This window comes from Haemorhous mexicanus, chromosome 4, assembly GCF_027477595.1.
Source record: "Haemorhous mexicanus isolate bHaeMex1 chromosome 4, bHaeMex1.pri, whole genome shotgun sequence".
NCBI lineage: Eukaryota > Metazoa > Chordata > Aves > Passeriformes > Fringillidae > Haemorhous > Haemorhous mexicanus.
The window spans coordinates 27,378,453-27,399,467 of NC_082344.1; the positions used below are offsets into that span (position 1 = coordinate 27,378,453).

The window sequence follows — 21,015 nt, forward strand, 5'->3', positions numbered from 1 at the left end:
ACTCCAGAAATAAATTTTTAGGGAGAAAAAAAAGGGAATACCCCCCCTTTCCCCCAAATATTTTTTTCAGAAAGAATTAATCTTACAGAAGTAATACTATTTCTAGTATTTGATAGCTTCTAGCATTTAATCTATAAGGACTCATACTAAAGATTTTCCTTCTATAGTCCCATAAATTAGATTTTAAAGGCGAACCAAGGTTCTGATGTAATCCTGTGAATGGCTGAAGCTGATAACAGCTGACACAGCAGGTAAGTGTGTGGAAGGATACTAAATTAAACAAAGCCATGAATTTGAAGCAAACTCAAAAAACCCTACAACCTTTGTGTTTTCATATTTCTTTAGTATGCTAAGCAATACCCACAGTGTGGCATGCCTCACACCTGCATTCAGCTGTGTCTGTAACAGGACATGCACACAACCACTCAGGCTGTGACAGCCCCTGGTGAAAGGAAAGCTGTGTCCCCAGTAACAGCCCCATGCTGGTCACTGCCACTTCACTATCACCAAAGCCAGAGTTCACGGTGTTTTTCCAGCCTGATCTCACAATGGTTTTTGCACTGCTGCAAAAGCTCTTAATGCAGCCTCCTGCAACATAAACAAGTTTCCACCTCAGGATTTTCTCCACTGTGACATTCTCACATTGGCAGCTGGAAGGACATTGCAGACCCTTAACAGAGTTACACTGGCCATGTTTAAGGCGAATCCCTGTGAGGTGTATTTAGATACTACAGGCAGTGTTAAAACCATAAGGCAGGGAGAAAGGCCACATCCTTTGCTGCCTGATGCCAGCCAGCTGGAAGCCTGTGATTCCCACTGCCTAGGGAGGTGGGAAACCACCTCCAGTTTGCCAAGCTGTCACCTTCCTTCGAGTCACGTCTCTCTTCAGCAACAAACTAAAAACAAACTATACAAATCCTACATGGGGAGATTTTACACTTAAGGTCAACTTTCTGCTTCTTCTCTGTAGCTGCTGGTCCTGGTTTGCAGGCTGGTGTCACATGACAGAGACAGCCTGCTGCACAAGCGTGGGGAAACCAGGCATGAGCACGGGGAGGACACAAAGGCAGGGAGAAGTTCCTGGGCCAGAGACACATAACACTCTCCCCACAAAGGGCAAAAGCACCTGAAAACAGCTGAAAGAGATGGATATTAGAGAGAAGGGAGAGAATAAATGTAAAGCCCCGTAGCTGGAAAAGGAGACAGGGCCAGGGCTCCTCCTGCATTGCATGGGAATGGGCAGCAGCAATTGGGGCAATCTGGGATTTGGTTTCTGCAGAGGAAATATAAACTGGGTGGGCTGGAGGCAGCCAGCAGTAAGAATGGAGGGGAGGAAGGAAAGGGAGGGAGCTGCCACAATTTTTCCAGCAGGGAACAGAGAGAAGGCAGGAAATGCAGCTTTGGTGCCAGTACTGCCCCAGAGCTCCTCCTGCTCACCCAGGCGTGGGGCTAGCATGACCCAACACTATGCACTGGTAGAGAGCTCCTGGGAATCACCAACCCCCAGGCAAAAGGCTCCCACAAAGCCTGCTCACAGCACCCAGCAAACAGCTCCTGCTTAGGGACCTGCTGCACAGAGAAATATTGACAAGGCAGATGCCAAGGACCAGCCTCAGCCAGCGTGGCTGTAGGTTGGTGAGGGCTCCCCTCCTCAAAACATTAATAAGAAATGTTGGATGAGTGCCCCTGTGTCACAGAGTATTTGAAAAAACCCAAGCACAGCATGATTTGCCTCTCTGCATGTGTGGACATAGAAATCTGGCCACTTAAATAGCCAGTTTTACGGAGTTTTTTTATTGCCTTAGAAGAAATGCAAACTCCCTATGAAAGGCTTTTAATCACAAGTTTTCTCAGTGTGCCTTCTGCTCACGTGAAGGTCGGTGGATATCTCTATTACTCTGTACTACAGAGGGATGAGTACATTGTTTGTACTCCATAGAACAAAAAAGGTGCTCAGCATGCTCATCAGCACTCCAGCCTTCCTTGAATGAAGGCTCCAAGCTCTGCACTTCTTTTTATTTAAACCTGTTAGAAGTATTTCATAGGTTTTAATTAAATCCTTTAAAGCTATTTAAACCACCAGATTGTCACCCTTTCATTATGATATATTTGTTTGTCCATGTGTAAGATAAAAGCTAGGAGTTTCTAAGGACTATATTATAGTACAGAAAATGAACTGCCACCCCCTCCCCTTGTGTTAGTCAAGCTAAATAAATTTGAAAAATGTCCTTACAGGGTGCAATTTTATATAGCAAGCTTCATACATATTGTGCATTGCTGAGCAGCAGAAGAAAAAGAAATAAAGGAGAGCCCCTTTCCTTGCAACAGGAAGGAATAAGTGTTGGTGCAAGTCACCCCCACCCAGAATGCAGAGAGAAAATTGTAATGCTTACAATGCTTTTCCCTTAACGTGCTACTGGCAAGCCTATTTTTGTTTCCCGTGAAAGAGCACGTTTGGGTAGGGCAGATACAGAGCAGCCAGAGCGGAAGCTGAGCCCGGGTCAATCAGCAGCTCTCCTTTTCAATGTGCTGCAGAAGCTAGGAAAGTCATATAGCTCTGTGCTATGTTTGTGACCCTAGTGCATCTCCAGCAGCATGACTAATTGTATAATTCAGGAAAGGGTCACTGCAGTGTCTGCTATGATGCATTTATTTTTAGAACATCCGGGATCAGGCCAGACACCCATTTTAGCCACACCCGCCCATGCCATTCTGTTCCTGACAAAGCCCTGAAAGCCTCTGGAACATCAAAAAGCAGTTCCTGTCAGAAAACTCTGTGGAAACACTGTAAATTGCTTCTATAATTAATGCAATTCCATGCTCACTGGTCCATTGAGACTCTCTTCATCTTTTCCACACTGCCTAGAACAAAGGTTAAATGGTACAGAATATCCCAAAGGGAAGGCCCCAAATGGGCTTTGCAAGCCCTGATGCAGTACAGTCTCACTGGAGTTACTCTGTATGCAAGGATGAAGGGAACACTTCGAAAATATCTCATTTCTCTAATTGGCACATACAGTTGATGAAGACCTCCTCTTGCCTGTCCCTATCTTGCCAAGCCGATTATAACTCACGTTGTTCTGAATTTCTACCAATCTGATACAACTGCTAAGGTCAGACGCAAAACTGAAACTCTTCTCACATGCTTTATGTAACGAAGTATTCCCATTTAAAAACAAAGTTACTACAAAGAGCACTTGAAACAGAGTGTCAGCACTGAGGACTAATCCTATCAAAGAGCAGTGGGAACTGCTGCATTAGCCACGCTGGCTCCCACTCTGAAAAACAGCTTCCTAGGGGAGCAGAGTGGCCCACATTCAGGATTCTCAGGCCTGTCAAAATCCCAGCTCCCAGTCAGTGCACTGGGAAACCATGGTGGGCTGGGAGCTGATCCCACCATGCTGGTGAACAGCTATAGATATCCCTTGTACTTTTATTGGCAATTAGAGCAATTGTATTCCCATGATAATTACAGCTATTACATTACAATTGTGAATAAGCCTTCCATCCCTACACAAACCTTTCTGCTCTTCAACCTTTCCTCCCATGAATGATCAATCCCCACTTTGCATTTTGCATCTGGAAACAGCAGTTTCTGCCAGCTCTTGGAAGTGCAAAGTGAAAGCAAATAGAGAAGAAGTAGACAGTGCACTACAAGAAAGCATCTCTAAGTCAGTAAGATAAATTGTGCACTAGCTCACCTAAATTCAAGAGCAATAAGACATGCCAGCCACATGACTCCATTAGCACTGGGAATGGCTTGCAAAAGTAGTGGAATCCTCTGGAGTCATTTGAACTAGACAGGATAAAATGTGCAGAGAGCCAAAAACCGCCATGCACTGGAAGGATTTTTTTGCCTCTAGTACGTGTGCTGTGTCCTTCCCTTGCACATCTCAAGGACTGGGTTATTTGGCATAGATCTCAAGTAAGTCCTCCTTTTTTTGTTGCTGTTGGCATGTTGGAAACTAGTGAGTTGTTGCAAGCCCAACAGTTTCTTAAATACATTTGCTATCTTCTGAATAACAGCAAATATATTTATAAACTACTCTTATAAGAAAAAAAACTTCCTAAAGAGAACCTAAAATTGCTCTGCTGGAAGAGCCTTTCTGGGCAGCCAGCCTTTGGTGTAGCTACAGCTTACAAGGGTTATGTGATCTGAGTCAAAATAGAGGATGTCCAGACTCCATCTGGACTCTATAGGATGTCCAGAAAACTCCATAATTCAGTAGTTTTCACATAGAGGTTTTAACAGTCCTTTGTAAGAATGAGTAACAACAGGAATTGCACACTGGTCCCAAACATTTCCTTCAACACACCACACCTTTCTGACTTTATGAGCATCTGTAGGAGTTAGGGGTAGATGAGGTTTGACAGATTGGCAGGAGTTTCAGGGTGTCTAGAATTCCTGGGTAAAGAAAACCTCCAAATTATTGCTTTTGTGGACTTTGAATGGCCATGGAAGCACTGGCTATGTATCATGTCAAAAGCTGCTCCTCTCTGCTGGACATGAGACCAGGAATTTGGGTGGAAAGGATTTGAATTACACATTTCTTTGCAGAGTAATCATCACCTATTTTTGCCATTTTGTATAGAAATGTTTGGTGATATTTTTGCTTCTATAACCTTCGAATGAGTTTGCAAACATCTATATTTACATCATCTATATTGTTGTGATATATAACCCATGCTGAGATGAGGAGGAGTAATTCATCTGTCTAGGAAAGATGACTTCAGGCTATTCTCCCAATGGGATAGATAGCACCCACATAATAATGTTTAGAAGGTTATCAACACTGTATTTCAAATAAAACCTTAGACTCAATGTTGAGCATGAGAAAAAGTAGGAATAGTAGTAAAAAATTAAGGTATATATGGGGTTCTGATCACTTCAAGTAATTAATATGCAGCAGAAAGACACCTCAACAAATAAGTATTTTGTAGAGGAAAATAATGCAAATTGGCCAAGAAGGTTAGAAAATTTCCTGGCAATGTTTTCCTCAGACCAACTAAAATCCAAAGCTTTTGCCATTCTTATCAGCTGTTGCTTCAATAGCTGAATTTCTCAAGCCCAAAACCAACATTAATCTCCTGTTAAGGATTATGAAAGAAGAAATCTGCAGGAAGAATAAACATCTCATTAATATCATAATGTTAACTGATTTAACCCTAAAGTTACACTGACAGTCCTCTCGCCAAGTAAATCACACCATCAATCACACTGAGAAATCACACCATTAAGACAAACTGAATGTGCTTTTTAGAATGATTACTTATCTTGTAGAAATCTTCAGACAGAAAGGCTGGTGTAGTGCTCCCATCCCAGCAAAACACATCATTTTGTCAGAGGGATAAGACAAGATAGAATGGTTACAGCAGATAATTGTGATGCAAAATTATGTGCCACTTGCTCTGTGGTTTCAGAAACCTGAGATGCATTGCTATCTACAACATGCAGCTAACACCCAGAAGCACATTACTGCCATTGCAAAAAAAAAAAAAAAAAGGAAAGAACTCAAAATTGTTGTAAAACTGATCTACTGATCTACTGATAAACAGTACAGAATTTGCATTTGTACCAAAGGCAAGTATCCACTTTCCTCATAAAAGCAGTCAGAAAATCCTTGCCCTGTTCCTAGTTCAAAACATAACCTTTGGAGCACCAGCTAGTTAGTCTGGCCTGAAAGGTGTTGTTGGCTACTCTGACTGCTGAGAAAAAAAGTATTTTGAAATTGATTTGGACCCTTCCAGACCAGCCTCTAGTCCATGTGTGGGTGGCAGCAGAGGACTTCCTACAATACCCCAGCAGATCGCTCTTGCTGAATTTTATTCCAAGTCATCATGTCAGCAAGTGATCATCAGCTCAGTCTTCTCTCATGGGAGGTAGGGCCAGAAGGCACAGTGGGGAGATAACATCATATTAAATTGTGTCAAACCCCTTTTCCTGTGGGAGGTAGGTCTGGCTGACACCACATGCCATTGTTAGGGAATCCGAGGATCCACTTTCACAAGAGAAGTGCCAAGGCACTGCTACCTGATATGCCAGCTGCTGGAACAATGACAGTGACTTGCAGGGCGGGACATGGTGCAAATCAGGGTTTGACCTTTCTGTTTTAAAGGGAGACCTATTTTAATAGAGAAATCCATTTTAAGAGTGCTAGTTGAAAGCAAAAGTAGTTGTTTGTCTTCCAAAGGAGCCAGGTATTTAATTCTTGACATGTATTTGGAAATAACACCTGCTACACACAAATCCAACTTTGTCTCTCTGTTTACAGAATTGCAAAATAAACCCATTAATGAGTCTTCCTTGAGCTGCTGCAGCAAAAATTACAAACAACACCATCCTCTTCCCCTCGCCCCTTCAAATGGCCATAAATAAAAATGATGGTTTTCCATGAGATTTTACTAATTTTACACGTTGATCTTAGTCTGGCTATCAAATAGTACCAGTTAAAAGTACTCTCATCCGAAGGTTAAGAGTTTCTTCAAGATTATTTTCAATTTTTACTTTTGCAGGACAAATTATAATTCAACAATAATAACAAAAAAAAGTTCAAGTACCAGGACTCAGATTGTTTATACATCTGAGGTATACAAATTCGAGGTACTTTCCTTATTAGGAAAAAAACCTCACAAAACCAAACCAAACCTCAGCAGATCTTTTTTCCTAATTTATAAACTAGCGAAGATTAATAGGAACTCTAGGTTTGAACACAGATAAAAAGAGTCAGCTAAAGAAAAGAGAAAACATTCTGGTAAATTTTCAGAAAAGACAACCAATTTTTGGCCATGTTATACAGCATTATGTATTCCCAGCAATGGAACTGAATGCTGTAGGCAACTTGCCCTTCATATTCAGTTTCCATTTATTTTGGCTGTAAATCATAACCAAGCAGGTATCAAGCCATCTGCTTCTATCCTCAGTAAATGCAGTACACTTGCTTTCAGGTTTGGGGATACAACATGCAGCTTCCTTCTGTCCAGTAATAAATACACCTTTAAACTCTGTTAGTCAAAAGCTGCCCCAAAATGCAAAAGATCTAATGAATGAAAGGAATGTGGCAGCAGGGGAAAAAAAAAGAACAAAAAAAATGTGCACAGGAATAAAAATTCAATATTCCATTAAAGGCTATCATAAGTTCCAGCACTATAATTTGATTTTTCACAAAGCTAATCTTGGCAAACCGCTAGAAACAGTGAAAGCACCAAATACCAATTTTTTTTTTTTTTCACAACAGGCAAATTCTCAAGACATCCAAAGTTTTGGCTCAAGCAAGTTAAAGGCGTAAGAAAGTAATATCTAAAGCCTATTCACATTTCTCAAATTTTCAGAAATGAGACAATGATCCAACTTTGACCGTCTGTGCCTTCCTGGTTTTCCAGAGAACAAACATGAATAATAACCTGGAATGAGGCGAGACCATTCTCAAAAGCTTTCACTGCTCAAACCAGTTTAGTTAGTATTTAATTTTAAAAATTAATTTTTAAAACACTTGAGGGCTTCTGAGCGGAGAACACAGAAGCTGGAATAGAAAAGGCTATCCATCTCCTCTAATTTACATCAACAAGAGCAGCATTCAGACAGCTGCAAATGTGTGTAGTAACTACAGGAGTCCTGGCTCAGTGGAACTTTCCTCAAGCTATCGGCCTGGGAGTCAGGATTACTCAGCTGTGCTGTAGGTTTGGGATGCTACACAGCATCCCCATAATAAGGAAAGGGGCTGGGAAACTCACAATTTAGGGCTGATCCACAGTGAAATGGAGCAGCTCCAAATTACTTCAGGGGCATTTGGACCAAACTCTCAATGCCAAGATTTGCTCCTACCTTTCAAAAAAAAAAAACCCCAAGAACTCCCTTGTTTCTTTGTGGTGCCATCAACACTGACAGAGCACTCAGATAAAGCTACTTCTGGCTGTCAACAGGGGTCAGCAATTGGGAGTTAAAACCCCAGCCCTGCATGTGTCCAACACAGGGTGATTCATTCCAGCCCCTCTGCTCGGGTGCACAACCCGGACACGTCCAGCCCGATACCGGGAGGAGCACAGCCCACTGTCCTCTGCCACCACTTCTGCAAGAGACCAGCCCGGGTGCCTGAGGGAGAAGGATGCAGTGCTGTGCTACCAGCACTGTCTGGAGGATGTTTGTTGTGCAGCCACAGCCACGTTGTATTCCAAGACCAAGGCACAAGAAAATGCAACATCTAAGCACTTATAATGTAAGCACATGCCAAGGCTTCTCCTCTCATCTTTTAGAAGGTAACAAGTTCACCTTTACACATTTTAAAGTAATTACATCCTAAGGCAGACTCAAGAGCATTCATATTTGATTACTATAATTTGACATTGTATTTTTTGACACATCCCAGTGCTGCCTGTTTAAAGCTGAAAATGCTATGAACCGACCTAGAAAGCATTTTTACTTGAGCTACATTTTGGAACAGGTAAGAATAAAGGGCAATATGCCAGGAGAACTGAACACCTTGAGATGAGCATGAAGGAACTCCTATTTTAAGCACGCCATTTAACTCCCAGAGGGTTGAGAAAAGTCTAGGTAGGAGGAACAAGCTGTCAGGGGGCTATCAGCCTCCACATCTGTGCCTAACTGAGCCTCTAGTAATGTGCTGACAGAGGGCAGACTCCACCGAAACATTACAGGCTTTTGAGGCTGAAAGATCCCAAAACAAGTTAGAAAATTGCACAGAAAAACACTATGAGCATACAGCTAAAGAAAAAGCATGAAATTTGGAAGCCCCACAGGAGACCATGTATGTTCTTTACTAACCACAGTGGAAATGTCCTAGTCCACTTCTGTATGATATTAAAAAAAATACACAGACAAGTGCCTTGTGTGTAGCCCATGAAAAAGTTGGAGTAGCTTGCCTTCAAAGCTTACCAAGACAAATACATTTGTCTTGGTAAGCTTTGAAGGCAAGCTACTCCAAAACCTGGGGGAGGGAGTATTAAAACACTGGGGTGGGATCTGACCTTCTCTAAAGATCATATAATATATAATAATTATATTATTATTTATAATTTTAAAATACTAAAAACAGCTGGAGGAAAGTCTTGTTGTTTCCAATGCTCAAAAAAAGGAGACTGGTGTGAGTCTCCTCACCATCACTTCCCAGCTTCAGATTACAAGATTCTGCTGTTAGAGCCCAGATGACCAGAGCACGTTAGAGATCACAAAAAGTGGAAATCCAAATACTCTGGTCTAGCTTTGCACAACAGACAATAAAACCACTTCTGTCTTAACAGGTTGGTGCATGGGGCTGCCTGAAGCAAGCTTGACCAGAGCATATAACTTTACTTTCACAAGGTAGAAAAAACATACTCCAAATTTCCCCATAAATTTTCTTAATTTTCTAGCATGAATTTACCAAGAGAGTTTCACTACCACATCTACCTTGCAATTAAGTGTTAAAAAATACATTTTTCTGTTTTACAGAACCAAAATTGTTCAGAACAAATGTATCATATGTTAAATCTGCTTATTCACTATCATTGTTTCTGCCATGTTCATATCATGCAGAGGAGGAAAAATCCTTTTTTAAGAAAGGACTGTACAAAATTAGCAGGATTCCTCCCACCTTTGCATGTTGCTTTATGGACTGTTGTGTTAAATATGCTCTTTTTGATGCAACTCCACTTTGCTTTTCAGAAATTGTGAAATTAAAGCTTTGACAATGACAGGAAGACTATTTTTACAAGGAGTAGCAGACAGAGAATAAATAGCACCTCAACACAGACTTTTGGGGCTTGTACTTAACTTTAAAAGCAGTTCTTTCTGTGGCACAGGTTTATTTTTAATCTCCTTTATTGATCTGTTTTCCAAACAGCAATGTGCCCAAGCAATAGAATAAGATACACCACAAAATAATAGATATCGACACATAACCTGAGCAAAAGTTGATTAACTTCATTTAGATCAGGTAATCTAGTGTTATCAAATTTTAATTCTGGTTAATAGATCCTTTTCAGGCAATCTCTAGGCATTTGTGGAAGTTGTAGCCTAGAGAGAAGGGAAATGAAAGTACAGATAAAAGGCAAATTTTACTTCAAATGTATCTTTTGGCAAAGGTAATGATAGACTCTGGCCCTTGTTGCAGGTTCTTTTACCCTTTCAGATTTTGCTAGTTAATTCCATTTTAAAAGCATGCTCTTTCAAACTGAAGAATAACGAAAACATCAGTTCAGCGACCACCTCAACACCAAAAGTTGTATTAAATCTGTGCATTTAAGAACCATATCTAAAAGACACTGCCCCCAGTAACCAATGTGACCCCTAGGCATGCACCCCTCATTATCAGACACTTGACAGATGTTTTAAGTCCCTATATCTTTGGGGCCAAAAATAAAATAATTTATTAAAGACATTCTTGGCCAAACCTATAGCTGGCATAGTGCAAGGGAAATCTATCAGGATGGATCTAATTTGCAAGAGCAAAAATTGCAAAATCTTTCAGGCATTTCAATTGTCCCCTTAAAGCCATCTTTGCAAAAAATGCTTTAACATGTAGAAGAAAAACAGAACCGCAAACTTTTGTAAATACTCCTCTGCTTTTGACTCCTCTCAGATTTAGGAGCTTCATGACACCTAGAAAGAAAACTGTCACAAAAATACAATGGCAGGAAAGTTTTTCACAGAACACATATAACTCAGCTGCCAGTTAGTACCTTCTCCTCCAACACACAGTCTTTCAATCACTGCAGTAGAAATGAAGAAAAAGCACACACTGACTGACAGCTCAGCTTTTGTTCACAAACCACTTGAGAGATGTGACAAGTCTATCCAAAAAAGCCAAAGAACTTACCTCCCACAGTGCAAACACAGAGTACAGCAAGGAAAAAGAAGGCAGTCCCCAGGAGCTTCATGCTTGGTGGTAGTGCTGTCAGCTCTCCCTTGTGCAGCTGGGCAGGGAGTGCTCTCTCCCTCTGAGGCAGGCCTTAATTACTCCATGGAAAAAGGTGTGTGGTGACTGTGCCTGGTCACTGCCCATTCCTGCTTATTTTGGGGACTTTGATAAAGAACAGGAGGAAACACAACATACTCCCTCTGGGAGTTCAGTACAGAGGAGATTTATTGTTGCAGTCCTTACAGGAACTCCTTTTCTTTGGCAGTGAACCATGTTTTTGTTAATACATTATTTTGTTCTTCTTCAGTCATGAGGTCAGGAAGGGTTTTGAACAGAGGCAAATTTTTCCTTAGGATATACTATACATCACCAGCTTTCATACTGGAGCTTGGGATACTTTTAAAGCACATGCTTGTGAGCAGTGAGTGAGCCCAGGTAGAGGGGGATAACACAGCCAGGAACAGAGGAGTAAAACAAGCAAACAAGAACCCTCATCTGGCTCTTTTCTGGGCTGTGTAAAGTGGCCCTGCTGAAAATCACAGCTGCTTCATGTTAAAGGTAGAGAGTTGCCATCCTGCAACCAACAGGATGCAAGGGCCACCAGAACAGGGAGAGGAAGTGGCTCCAACAAGGTGCCCCAGCAGTGAGAGCCTCTGGGCTGTGCAGAGTTAGAGCTGGGGTGGGGGTTTTCCTTTACATAAAAATGAGTCCTTTTTCTTTTTTTTTTTAAATTTGAGAAGTTGCAGCTAGCCTTGACTGTATCTGCTCCATTAGTAATGGAAAGAGTTTTTTTTATTATTCTGTTTAGGTATTTGATGTGCCATGGGATGGGAGTACAGACCCCCAAAGCAAGCCTCTTACCTGAGCTGTCTAATCAACCAGCACAGATTCTCACTCTTCTCCCTAGGACAGACTGCAAAATTTTGGTATCCCTCCTTCTTACAGCAATTTCTCCAGCTTCTGTGAAAGAAACCTATGCAGACCTCTAGAGCTAAAGGCTATCAAAGCATGATCTTTTAATAGTCCTGTGCTCTGCCCCTTAAAGACTCAATGCAGCTGATGGCAATTAATCACAAACCTTCAACCACAATGAGAATGAAGTGCAGTATGTTTGCTCTTCTCCCTCTTTGTCAGCTCTCAGGAAAAACTGGAAAAATTGACCTCATAAACAGCCTGACTGATTAAATAGTCAACTCTACTTATTTCAGTAATTAACATCTTTTTTCTTCATGACAGGTTCTAGCTATAAAGGGAAATTTTGGAATGGCTTCACATGCAGGAACTTCCAAGAGCTAACCCACAGTGCTTCCAGCCACAGTGCTGTTTTATCCATGGAATGAGGAAAATGGTAGCAGCTTGGCATTATGTGTAGAATCACAGATTTGTTTAGGCTGGAAAAGACCTTTAAGATTGTTGCACCCAACTGCTAACCCAACATTACCAATCCACCACTAAACCCTGTCCCAAGGTGCCAAATCTATATACCTTTTAAATATCTACAGGGATGATGAATCAACTGCTTCCCTGGGCAGCCTTTTCCAATGTTTAGAACCCTTTACTCCCAACCCTTTCCCTTGCTTCCAACCCCTTCTGTGATGGAATCTTTCTTATATCCAGCCTGAACCTTCCCTGATACAACTTGAGTCCATTTCCTCTTGTCCTACTGCTTGTTAATTGGGAGAAGACTGACACAACTTTTGTTTAAAGAAATTACATTGCTACATCTTAAGACTCTGACACATCCTCTGCAGGTGACAGAAGTTGGTGCTCAACAGAAATATGATTGTAGGCAATGAATTTCTGGCACTTCATTTGGACAAACTTGGGTATTTGTGCCCATGAGAGATGCAAACATGTAGGTTCTCCATAGCTGTACTGTGTTCTCAGCATTATTGAAAAGGATCCCACAGAAATAAAAACTTGACTCACAAAGTGGTGGGCCACACAATGACACTTTTGCCAAGTACATAAGGGCTTATGCAAGGGGGTTGCACCAGTGCTCTGTTTTTATGCTCATTTTCTGCTGACATAGGACTTAAAGTTATAATGGGTTAGGAAAGCAATAACTGCTGCAGCAGAGAGCCTTCAATAAAGATGACAAATCTGAACACAGACAGTGAATTCATCCCAGGTTAGTACTGTTCCTAATGTAATAAGAGGGACTCTAACCTTTTATTGCTACCACCTGAAATGTTAATGCAGAAGAAGGATACAGAATGGGATATTATTTTATTGACTGAAATGAAATCTCTGCAAGATCTAAGAGGCATGAGGGTATAAGGACAGAATCCTTTCCTTGGGTTTTGAGACCCAGAGAAACTGTCTGAATGCCTGAATGATTAATGGTTTGCTGTTTATCTGAACAACAGCTCCCCAAGGAGTTGCTGCAGCTTAAGATGGTGACTGTGGTGGTTCTCATTGAACTCATCGAAGGAAGGCATATTGAAGGTAAAAGTGTGGAAAAGCCTTCCCAGCCTCACACAAGGGGTTGGAAGGGAAAGAAAGAGAAAGAGCAAGGTGTCTTTGCCTTACACTATGTCATGCAACTCAGGTTCTGCATCAGAGAGCTCTAACACAAATTTCTGCTCCCTGGAACATAATGAGAAAAATGTCCCTCTCAAATACTCATGTCAATTTCAAAGGCAGCTACTTCTGCTAGATCAAACTTGTGCAGCAGCAGGAGCATGCACGTAAGAAATAATAGGAACAAAAGAGGGACAGCTCAAATAACTCACTGAAAAAAAAATTCTGGCTAAGCTGAGTTGCAGCTTCTGGCTTGGATTATCTGAGCTGCAGAAGAGATTCTCACAACTCTTGTCAATGGAAACAGTTTTTTTCTTAACAAGAAATAATTTAAGGTTTCAAAAGCTTCTAGAGATCTTTGTAGCAAAAGACTATTCTTCTACGTGTTCACTGAAAAGAGTTTTTTCCCCCTTCCTATCAGCAAATAAGTTTTCCTTTTTTGAATAAATGTTTTTATTTCTTTCCTCAAACTGCGAAACCTGGCTTCAGTGCCAACGCGTTCTTTGTTTCACAGAGAAATTTGGTCATTGGTACTCCTGCCAACTGTGGTGTTCCTGCCAGTGTTGAGATATCTGGAGTTTCACTTTAAGCCCAGAACAAGAGACTGTATGACTCAGTTTCTACATCTTTTCAAGATTTTAGTCCTCCTAGTTGCAGAAGAAAACTTGAAACATGACCAAAGAGCACTCTAGAGAATGAAAGGACTCTCTGTTTTAAAACACCATTATTTTGTAGTCCAATAAGGGTTGGGGTAGCATGAGTTATATATTCATTTTTGCCAGTGTGGTATTTCATTATTAAAGGAAAACTATTTACAGCCACAGTGGATTTGCAGTTACAGCTTTATTGGTCTCTGGCTGAATTTATATATTCTTTCTTAGTTCACTTTGCTTGGAGCATAACACCGCCTTTTCATGCACAGTTTTCCTATGAGGTTCAAATAATCCCCTTCAGATTTAGAGAATGTAAAAATTTAACATATTGTTCAATATCCTTGAAGCACCACTGCATAAAACAGGTAATAATGTGGACAGCAAAGCACTACCTTGCTGTGGGCTGCTGACAATTTCCAGTGTGGGTGTGAAGAGTCAATTTGTCAAAGTCTTTACAAAAGCAAAAATAAAAAGGTACAAAAAATACAGTCTTTGGTGTTTTACTAAAGTGAAGAAACAAACACACTAAGTTTTTCAGCCTTTCCCACTGACGCTTGCTATCCTTTCCACTGATGGTTATTTTTTAACTCTTATAGCAGAATGATATAAAACCAGCAAACTAACCTCAAACTCTATTGTTTTGCTCCATCTGTATTTTAGCAAACACACCCAAAGCAATATTGGGTCTGTTTGCTGAAATACAGAAATTTGCTAAAACCAGAAATTACCTATGACTTACCTGTATATTTCATTATATTTACTTCCATAAACAGGGTAAATTTGCATTGAAAAATGCAGTTGTAACAGTGCAGGAATATTTTGTTTCATTATGCCTTCTGTCCTTTTAAAAATTGTTTTTAAAAGTACTTGGGTTTTGCCTATTACATATATTAAAATTTTTACATAAAAGTAGAACTTCAAAGAATTTGAATTTAGCAGTTGGAAACCAAGATATTTTAATGGCTATGTGTAGAAGTGTCTCTAAAAATTCATGCTGTGGGACATATTAAAATGTAGATATTTTGTTCTGAACTTTTAAATGGAAACATTGTAATATTTCATGGACTAGAAATGTCAGTATCCAAATCCTGCTGCACAAAATAATATTAAAAATATTAAAGACCAGGCTCATAAATGTATTTAGGTGCTTAAAAATCCAAGCTAGCCACCTTTTCTTTGTAGGATGGAACTGCTTCAATCTCATTGAGTTGATTTAGAGAGAGCTGCTAATGTGAAAAATTCCACTAAATCTCTAAGTGCCTTTATGCAGGCAAGTAAAGACAAAAACACATTTAGTCTGTTGGCTTTTTTTTTTTTACAAAAGATTTTTTCAAGGCCAGTAGAACTACTGCATCTCTGGCTCTCAGAGGATTGTTTATTTGCTCTACCAACAGACTCTGTAACAATAACCATTACCGCAGAGCATGTTTTTCCTGCTCTTTCCTACTCCATGTCTTTCCCACTCTCACACACCTGGAACCCTACTGATTCACCACGGGGACTCAAAACATGCTTGAAGGATCTGGCTGAATGGTTATTCACTTGCAGCAGGTATAACTCAGGCCCATATTTGTAGAAATGGAGTTGCAATGTGCAGTTTAACAGCCAAGGTCCTTCCAAGGGCACCATCCAAGTTCCCTTCTTTCACTACTGGTAAGCCACTGATGGGTAGATATTTGATTTTGTTAGTCAGAGGGAAGCTTAAGCAGAACTACTGTGGCTGAGAGAAGTAAGTTATGAAGGGAAAAGTTACTGCAGTCCTAAGTCATATTTCATGCTTAGATATGGGCAGCCAGAAGAGCTGGAAGAGAGAGACCATAAACAGTTGTTCTAGGGATATGAAAAACAGTGGGTTTGCAAACTTAGGGAAAGGAACTTCATGTCATGTAAAGCCTCACACGGAATGTGTTTATAGGATCTGCATCCTGTCCTGAGCTAATGAAATGGGAAACAGTGAGTCAGTCTCAGCTTCTCCTGTTATTCGAAGTGCATGGAGTGATTATTATGGCTGGCTGTCTTGGAAGAAACAAAACACAAATATGTGTTTGAACCATGCCTTAATTTTCCAAAAGGATGGATAAATCCAACTGCTATCTATCCAGAGAGATGTCTCATCTTTATTGTGGTAAACTGCAATGAGCTCATTCTTCTTGAGCCTGGTTAAAAAACAGGCAGTGGTATGAGACTGCAGTGGACCCCAGAACTGAAAAGCGAGATGTGTTTTCTGTTCCAATTGTACTTGTCATTTTTACTGTGTAAGATGTTGTTAGACATTAAGCTGCTGAGCTGAGTTTCTGTGGTTTCTCTTTTCCATTTGGTTTCCTCTACACAAGCAATGGAAAAATGTATCGGATTTCTTGGCAGTCTTATGAGGGGATACTCTGTGCATTGGTCTCTCTAAGCTACAGTTTCTAACAGTGTCAGCTTTGTTTTTAAGCCACTAACATCAGAAACATCTTAGAACATTATAAAATTTCTGATAATAAAGAGCCTATTGTACTTAAATACAAGCATTTATAGCTTTCCTAGCAGCCAACACTAGTACTGTGCTAGTATCCCAGCATGTGTCATAAACCTAAATTTTCATCCACTCAGTAAAGGAGTCACTGATAAAAATGTCTCCAGATTCCTCATTGCTCAGTTTTGTTCCTGTTCATAAATGTTGTGAGATTCAGAGGGCTTGGGCTACTTAGAAGACCCTGGGAGCTTCTGAGCTGCAGGTCATGGGGCTGGAAAAAGGAGAGTTACAGGAGATTTGGCAGCCACACAGAATTTAATGTTGGGCAGATAAAGAGTATGCAGGAACAGCTGGGCCAGAACGCTCATTTCCTGCATCTCTTATTCCATCAAAAAAGTGAGGTAAAGAGATGTTTCATAATGAACAGCTTCTTCTGGAACATACAGCAAAAAGCCAGAATTCACATATCATGAATCTGAGACTAAGTTATACTCCAAGGCAATATCTATCAGACATTTTTTAACAGAGCCTCTCAAACTAAGACAGCTCTTCTCTGCTTAGCATTTTTCCTTGTGCAATTTTTTTGGTTTGTTTGTAGCTACCTACAATCTCCTGCAATCCAACTTCCAGCATTGATAGGCTTGAACTCTTTGTGGCTTAACCTCCTTATCCAGAACAGCTATTACTGCTGCTCCTCTGTGTCTGGCTTCCCAAGCCTTCATTCCTTTGGTGTATTTCAGACTTCCTGTTGTCGCTATCAGAATGAGTCCTGCTGGCAAGCACTTTTTGACACATGCAAAATACAATGCATGTCTGGTCTGATAAGGAAACAACGTTGCCAAGAAAAGTAGGTAAAATCCCTGTGCCAAAACATACCCCCAGCATTCCAGCTTCCTAGAAGACTGCATATCTGCCCCTTCACAGATATCAAACATTTTCCTGTTCTCTGCATTTATAGTTTACAATTTATTCAGCAATCCACTTGGGAATAAATGCTTTCCACAGCATTTAAGAGTTAGGCAGTAAGTAGCCAACTGAAAATAAAAGCATCTTGGGCACCTGCTAGAAGCAGCTCTTTTAGATCATCCACAAATAGCTGGAAAACACACAAAAATATTTCACACTTCCATGCTTTTGGAAATCTCTTATATTGCTGGGCAGCTTGTCAATGGGAATGCACTGACTGACATTGATCTGTGCTTACACTCATTTAAACTTTTGTTCCAGACAGCCGGGATAAGTCTACAACTTTTTTAAGGGAAAATAAACCCTACACCAAAAAAGAGAAAAAAATTAACTACCAGCATTCTGTGCTTCCACATACTGCACTTCAGGCTGTCCAGTAGCAATGAAAACTGCCTGTAGTAACAAATGTATTATGCCAATCACCTTTTAAAATGAACTTTATGGTATACACTGGCAGATATTTGGAGTTATAAAACTATGCTCAGGGACATTAACACCATGGGGTCCTTGCAGGAATAACACCCTACCTCAATTTAACATTCAAAAGTGCTGACTTATAGTCAAGACCTATACAAATTAGTTTGGGGTACCATGAGAAGATGGCTAGGCAAAGAAGAGTTTTTAGAAACTGCTTCTCTCCTGCATCTCTCCATGAAGAATAGGACCACATACAATCTACAAGTTATACTCCAGCAGGAGGATTTGTTTTCCTTCACAGCTGGATTAGGAGACTGTAAATTCCTACGGCTCATCTAGAATGCAAAACCCCAGTGACTTCTGGTAGAAGAGGAGTTACACTCAGAAGTTCAGCACTTAGGACACTGAAATTAATACCTAGCTGGGAGTAGCAGGTGGACAGCAATTACTTCTGCAGACCAGTTATTTTTGTTCCTCGAGGGATGGACAAAGAAAGGAGGAACAATGTCAAGGCTGTGACAGTGCTATTCATACAGCCATCATTTCAGGCTGAGTACCCTCATCACGTTAATGAAGGAAGTAAGCACTCAATAAAAGCACAGCATATTGTTTTCATCTGACTTTCTACTGTCTGAATAGTTTGGCTGAAGATGGACAATTGCCATCACTGGGAGCATGTAAAAGCAGGTTAAGTGTCTATCTGAGATAAAGCACCACGGTTTCAAGTAGAAATCTGACTTGTATTTCTGTAGAGTCCTTGCTATTCTCAGAGTCTTGAGGTAGAATCTCAGTCTGGAAAATGTATCATTTATCAATTTATTTATCCACTACTTATCCAACTTCTGTCATCACCCACAGATATGCAGAGCCATTCTCAGCCTGCGTGTGCAGACCATAGTTGGGGATCCTGGGGGTTAATCCATCAGAGTAACGAGATGAAGTGCAAAGCCTACCTTTGGCTGCTCTAGGTGTCAGTTCTTCAACATGGCCTGTCAAATCCATGTGTTAGCAAAAGATGGGTAGAAACAGCCCTGACCTGTGACATGAAATCCTGTATTAGCCTATTTACTGAAGTGGACATAATGACTGCACAAAACTCCTCCTCTGCAGGGGTATTACCATACTGACAGAAAGTTCACTTTTGCAGAGTACCTTCATCTGCATTAGGAGAACTGTAAAGTACTGGCACTTGTTCAGTACTCCTTGAGAAAACCTATGATTTTTATTTCATTTAATTGGTATAACCATTTTCTGTCATCCTCACTGCACAACAGAGCTTTATGAGAAGAGACTGTTTCAACCTAGCTTATAGCTGCTGGAAATCACTATATAGCCACTATATAACCTGATACTTGGATCAGCTTGCAGCTAAGACTGGATCAGCTCAGTACCTGAAAGTAAAAAATGCATTAGAAAGTATATATGTTATAGAAGTAATATCTAGACATTAGAGCAGCCCAACAGAACACGAATGAGCAAGGGGCAAGAGGAGCAACACCTCACTGCAGCCACAGCCAGCCCCTGCTCTGTGGTTTCCCTACTTTGATTGAGTACATCTTTATAGCAATCACACCTTACTTTTTTGGGGTTTTTTTGCGTTGGTTTTTTTTTGTTGTTTGTTTGTTTGTTTGTTTGGCTTTTTGTTGTTTGGTTTTTTTTTCGAGGGGCAAGGGGAGAGGAGAGCTCCTGCACTTCAGTCTCTTGGTAGCAACTGGTGTTTTAGAGGTAGTTTCATTTCCCTGGGATCCTGTTGTTTGGCTGGGAGGCCCCGGGGTGAGTCACTGAGTCAGCCACCACAAAACAACAGGAAGAATCACAAAATTCTTCAAGAACAGCAGTGTTTGGAGGGTGTCTTCATCCAGGCTAGACTGCTGGTTGCTGACAACTCCTGCAACTGCATGAGAAATATGCTTTTTTCAGGCCATATTTTTATTTCATTCCCTCTTCTAAAATGGATTTTTTTTCACAAATCTTTAAAACAGTAGAGAGGATGGAATACTATTCATGAAGTTTAAAATTTAGTGAGTTTTTCTACATTTTGCTAGAAGATCTGTTTGATAAAGAATTGTTTAAATATTTGATCATCTTCACATCTGGTGATATATGTGCTTTCAATGCATGTTTTGGGGAGTAAATAGCAGTATTTGCTGAGGAATTTACCTGAAAATAATGTTTCCTGGTGCCCAGCCATACCAGATCTGTGCTCAAGCCAGGCCAGATCTGCTCTACAGATACAGTTACTGGAGATTCACCAGATTCTTCTAGACTAATCTAACTGTACTCCAAGTGAAGTCAATGAAAAAAATCCAGATCCATCCTTTCAACAATTTTGGTGAGCAGCAATAGGACTGATTACTTTGGAAAAATCTTCTCATGCCTATTCAATATTTACTTCAATGACAGGTTAAAAAAAAAAATCCATATTTTGAGTGCGTCATTACTCCTATAAAATTCAGCTGGACATCTTAATGCTGAAAGCTACACATTCAAGTGTTCATAGAAACAAGCCCTGGAGAGGAAAAAAATCATACAAATAGCAGTTCTGTATTTCTATTTTCTGCAAATCTCCAGAATCCTACTCCAGTCTCATATTGCTTTCCCATACACATTACTAGGTTGGCCTCACTCAGGGAGGGGATTATAGGGAATAGGGATAATCTTTATTTCCATTGGGCATTAGCCCAGTTTATGCGACAGAACGGAACCTGCAAGTTAGAAACAATACCAACAACAACAGGAATTTTCTATCGCATCAGATCTAGGGCTGAGGTTTTTGTGAACTCAATGAACCATTAGCCTGTGACATTCACTGGGCATGAAAACAAGCAAGCATATGCAATTCTAAGTACTGGGGCATGGAACGAGAAGCATACATCCCATTCCCTTTGAAAGGTGAGGCAGATGTGATCTATACCTCAATAAAGCCCCTGATATTGCCCTTCTGCAACTCAGCTACTCCTTGTGCAGGAATCATCTCTCTCTCATAACCACATGTGACCTTGCTAATGTGACCTGCAGATACCTGAGTGCCCAGCTGTAACCAAATATACCCCCTTGCACACAGATTTGTGATGGTAATAAAGAAAGCACTCTAAGGTGGCCAGTTCTCCTGGTTTCTATACTTCCCATAACAACATGGAGCTAA

General features: G+C 40.6%; 1 protein-coding gene across 4 annotated transcripts in view; it reads right to left on the bottom strand.

Moving 5' to 3' along the window:
* EMCN (endomucin) overlaps window positions 1–21,015 on the bottom strand; it is a 73,034-nt gene that overhangs the window by 42,281 nt on the left and 9,738 nt on the right. Inside the window, exon 1 of one of the 4 annotated variants that reach the window (XM_059844176.1) lies at window positions 10,812–10,988. The exons of 1 other annotated variant lie outside the window; for it this stretch is intronic. In XM_059844176.1, coding sequence (XP_059700159.1) covers window positions 10,812–10,872 — 61 coding nt within the window. In that variant the 5' untranslated portion in view covers window positions 10,873–10,988. Of the gene's footprint in view, window positions 1–10,811; window positions 10,989–21,015 lie in introns of those variants that run through there. 2 more of the 4 variants (XM_059844175.1, XM_059844177.1) reach the window with 2 other exon arrangements.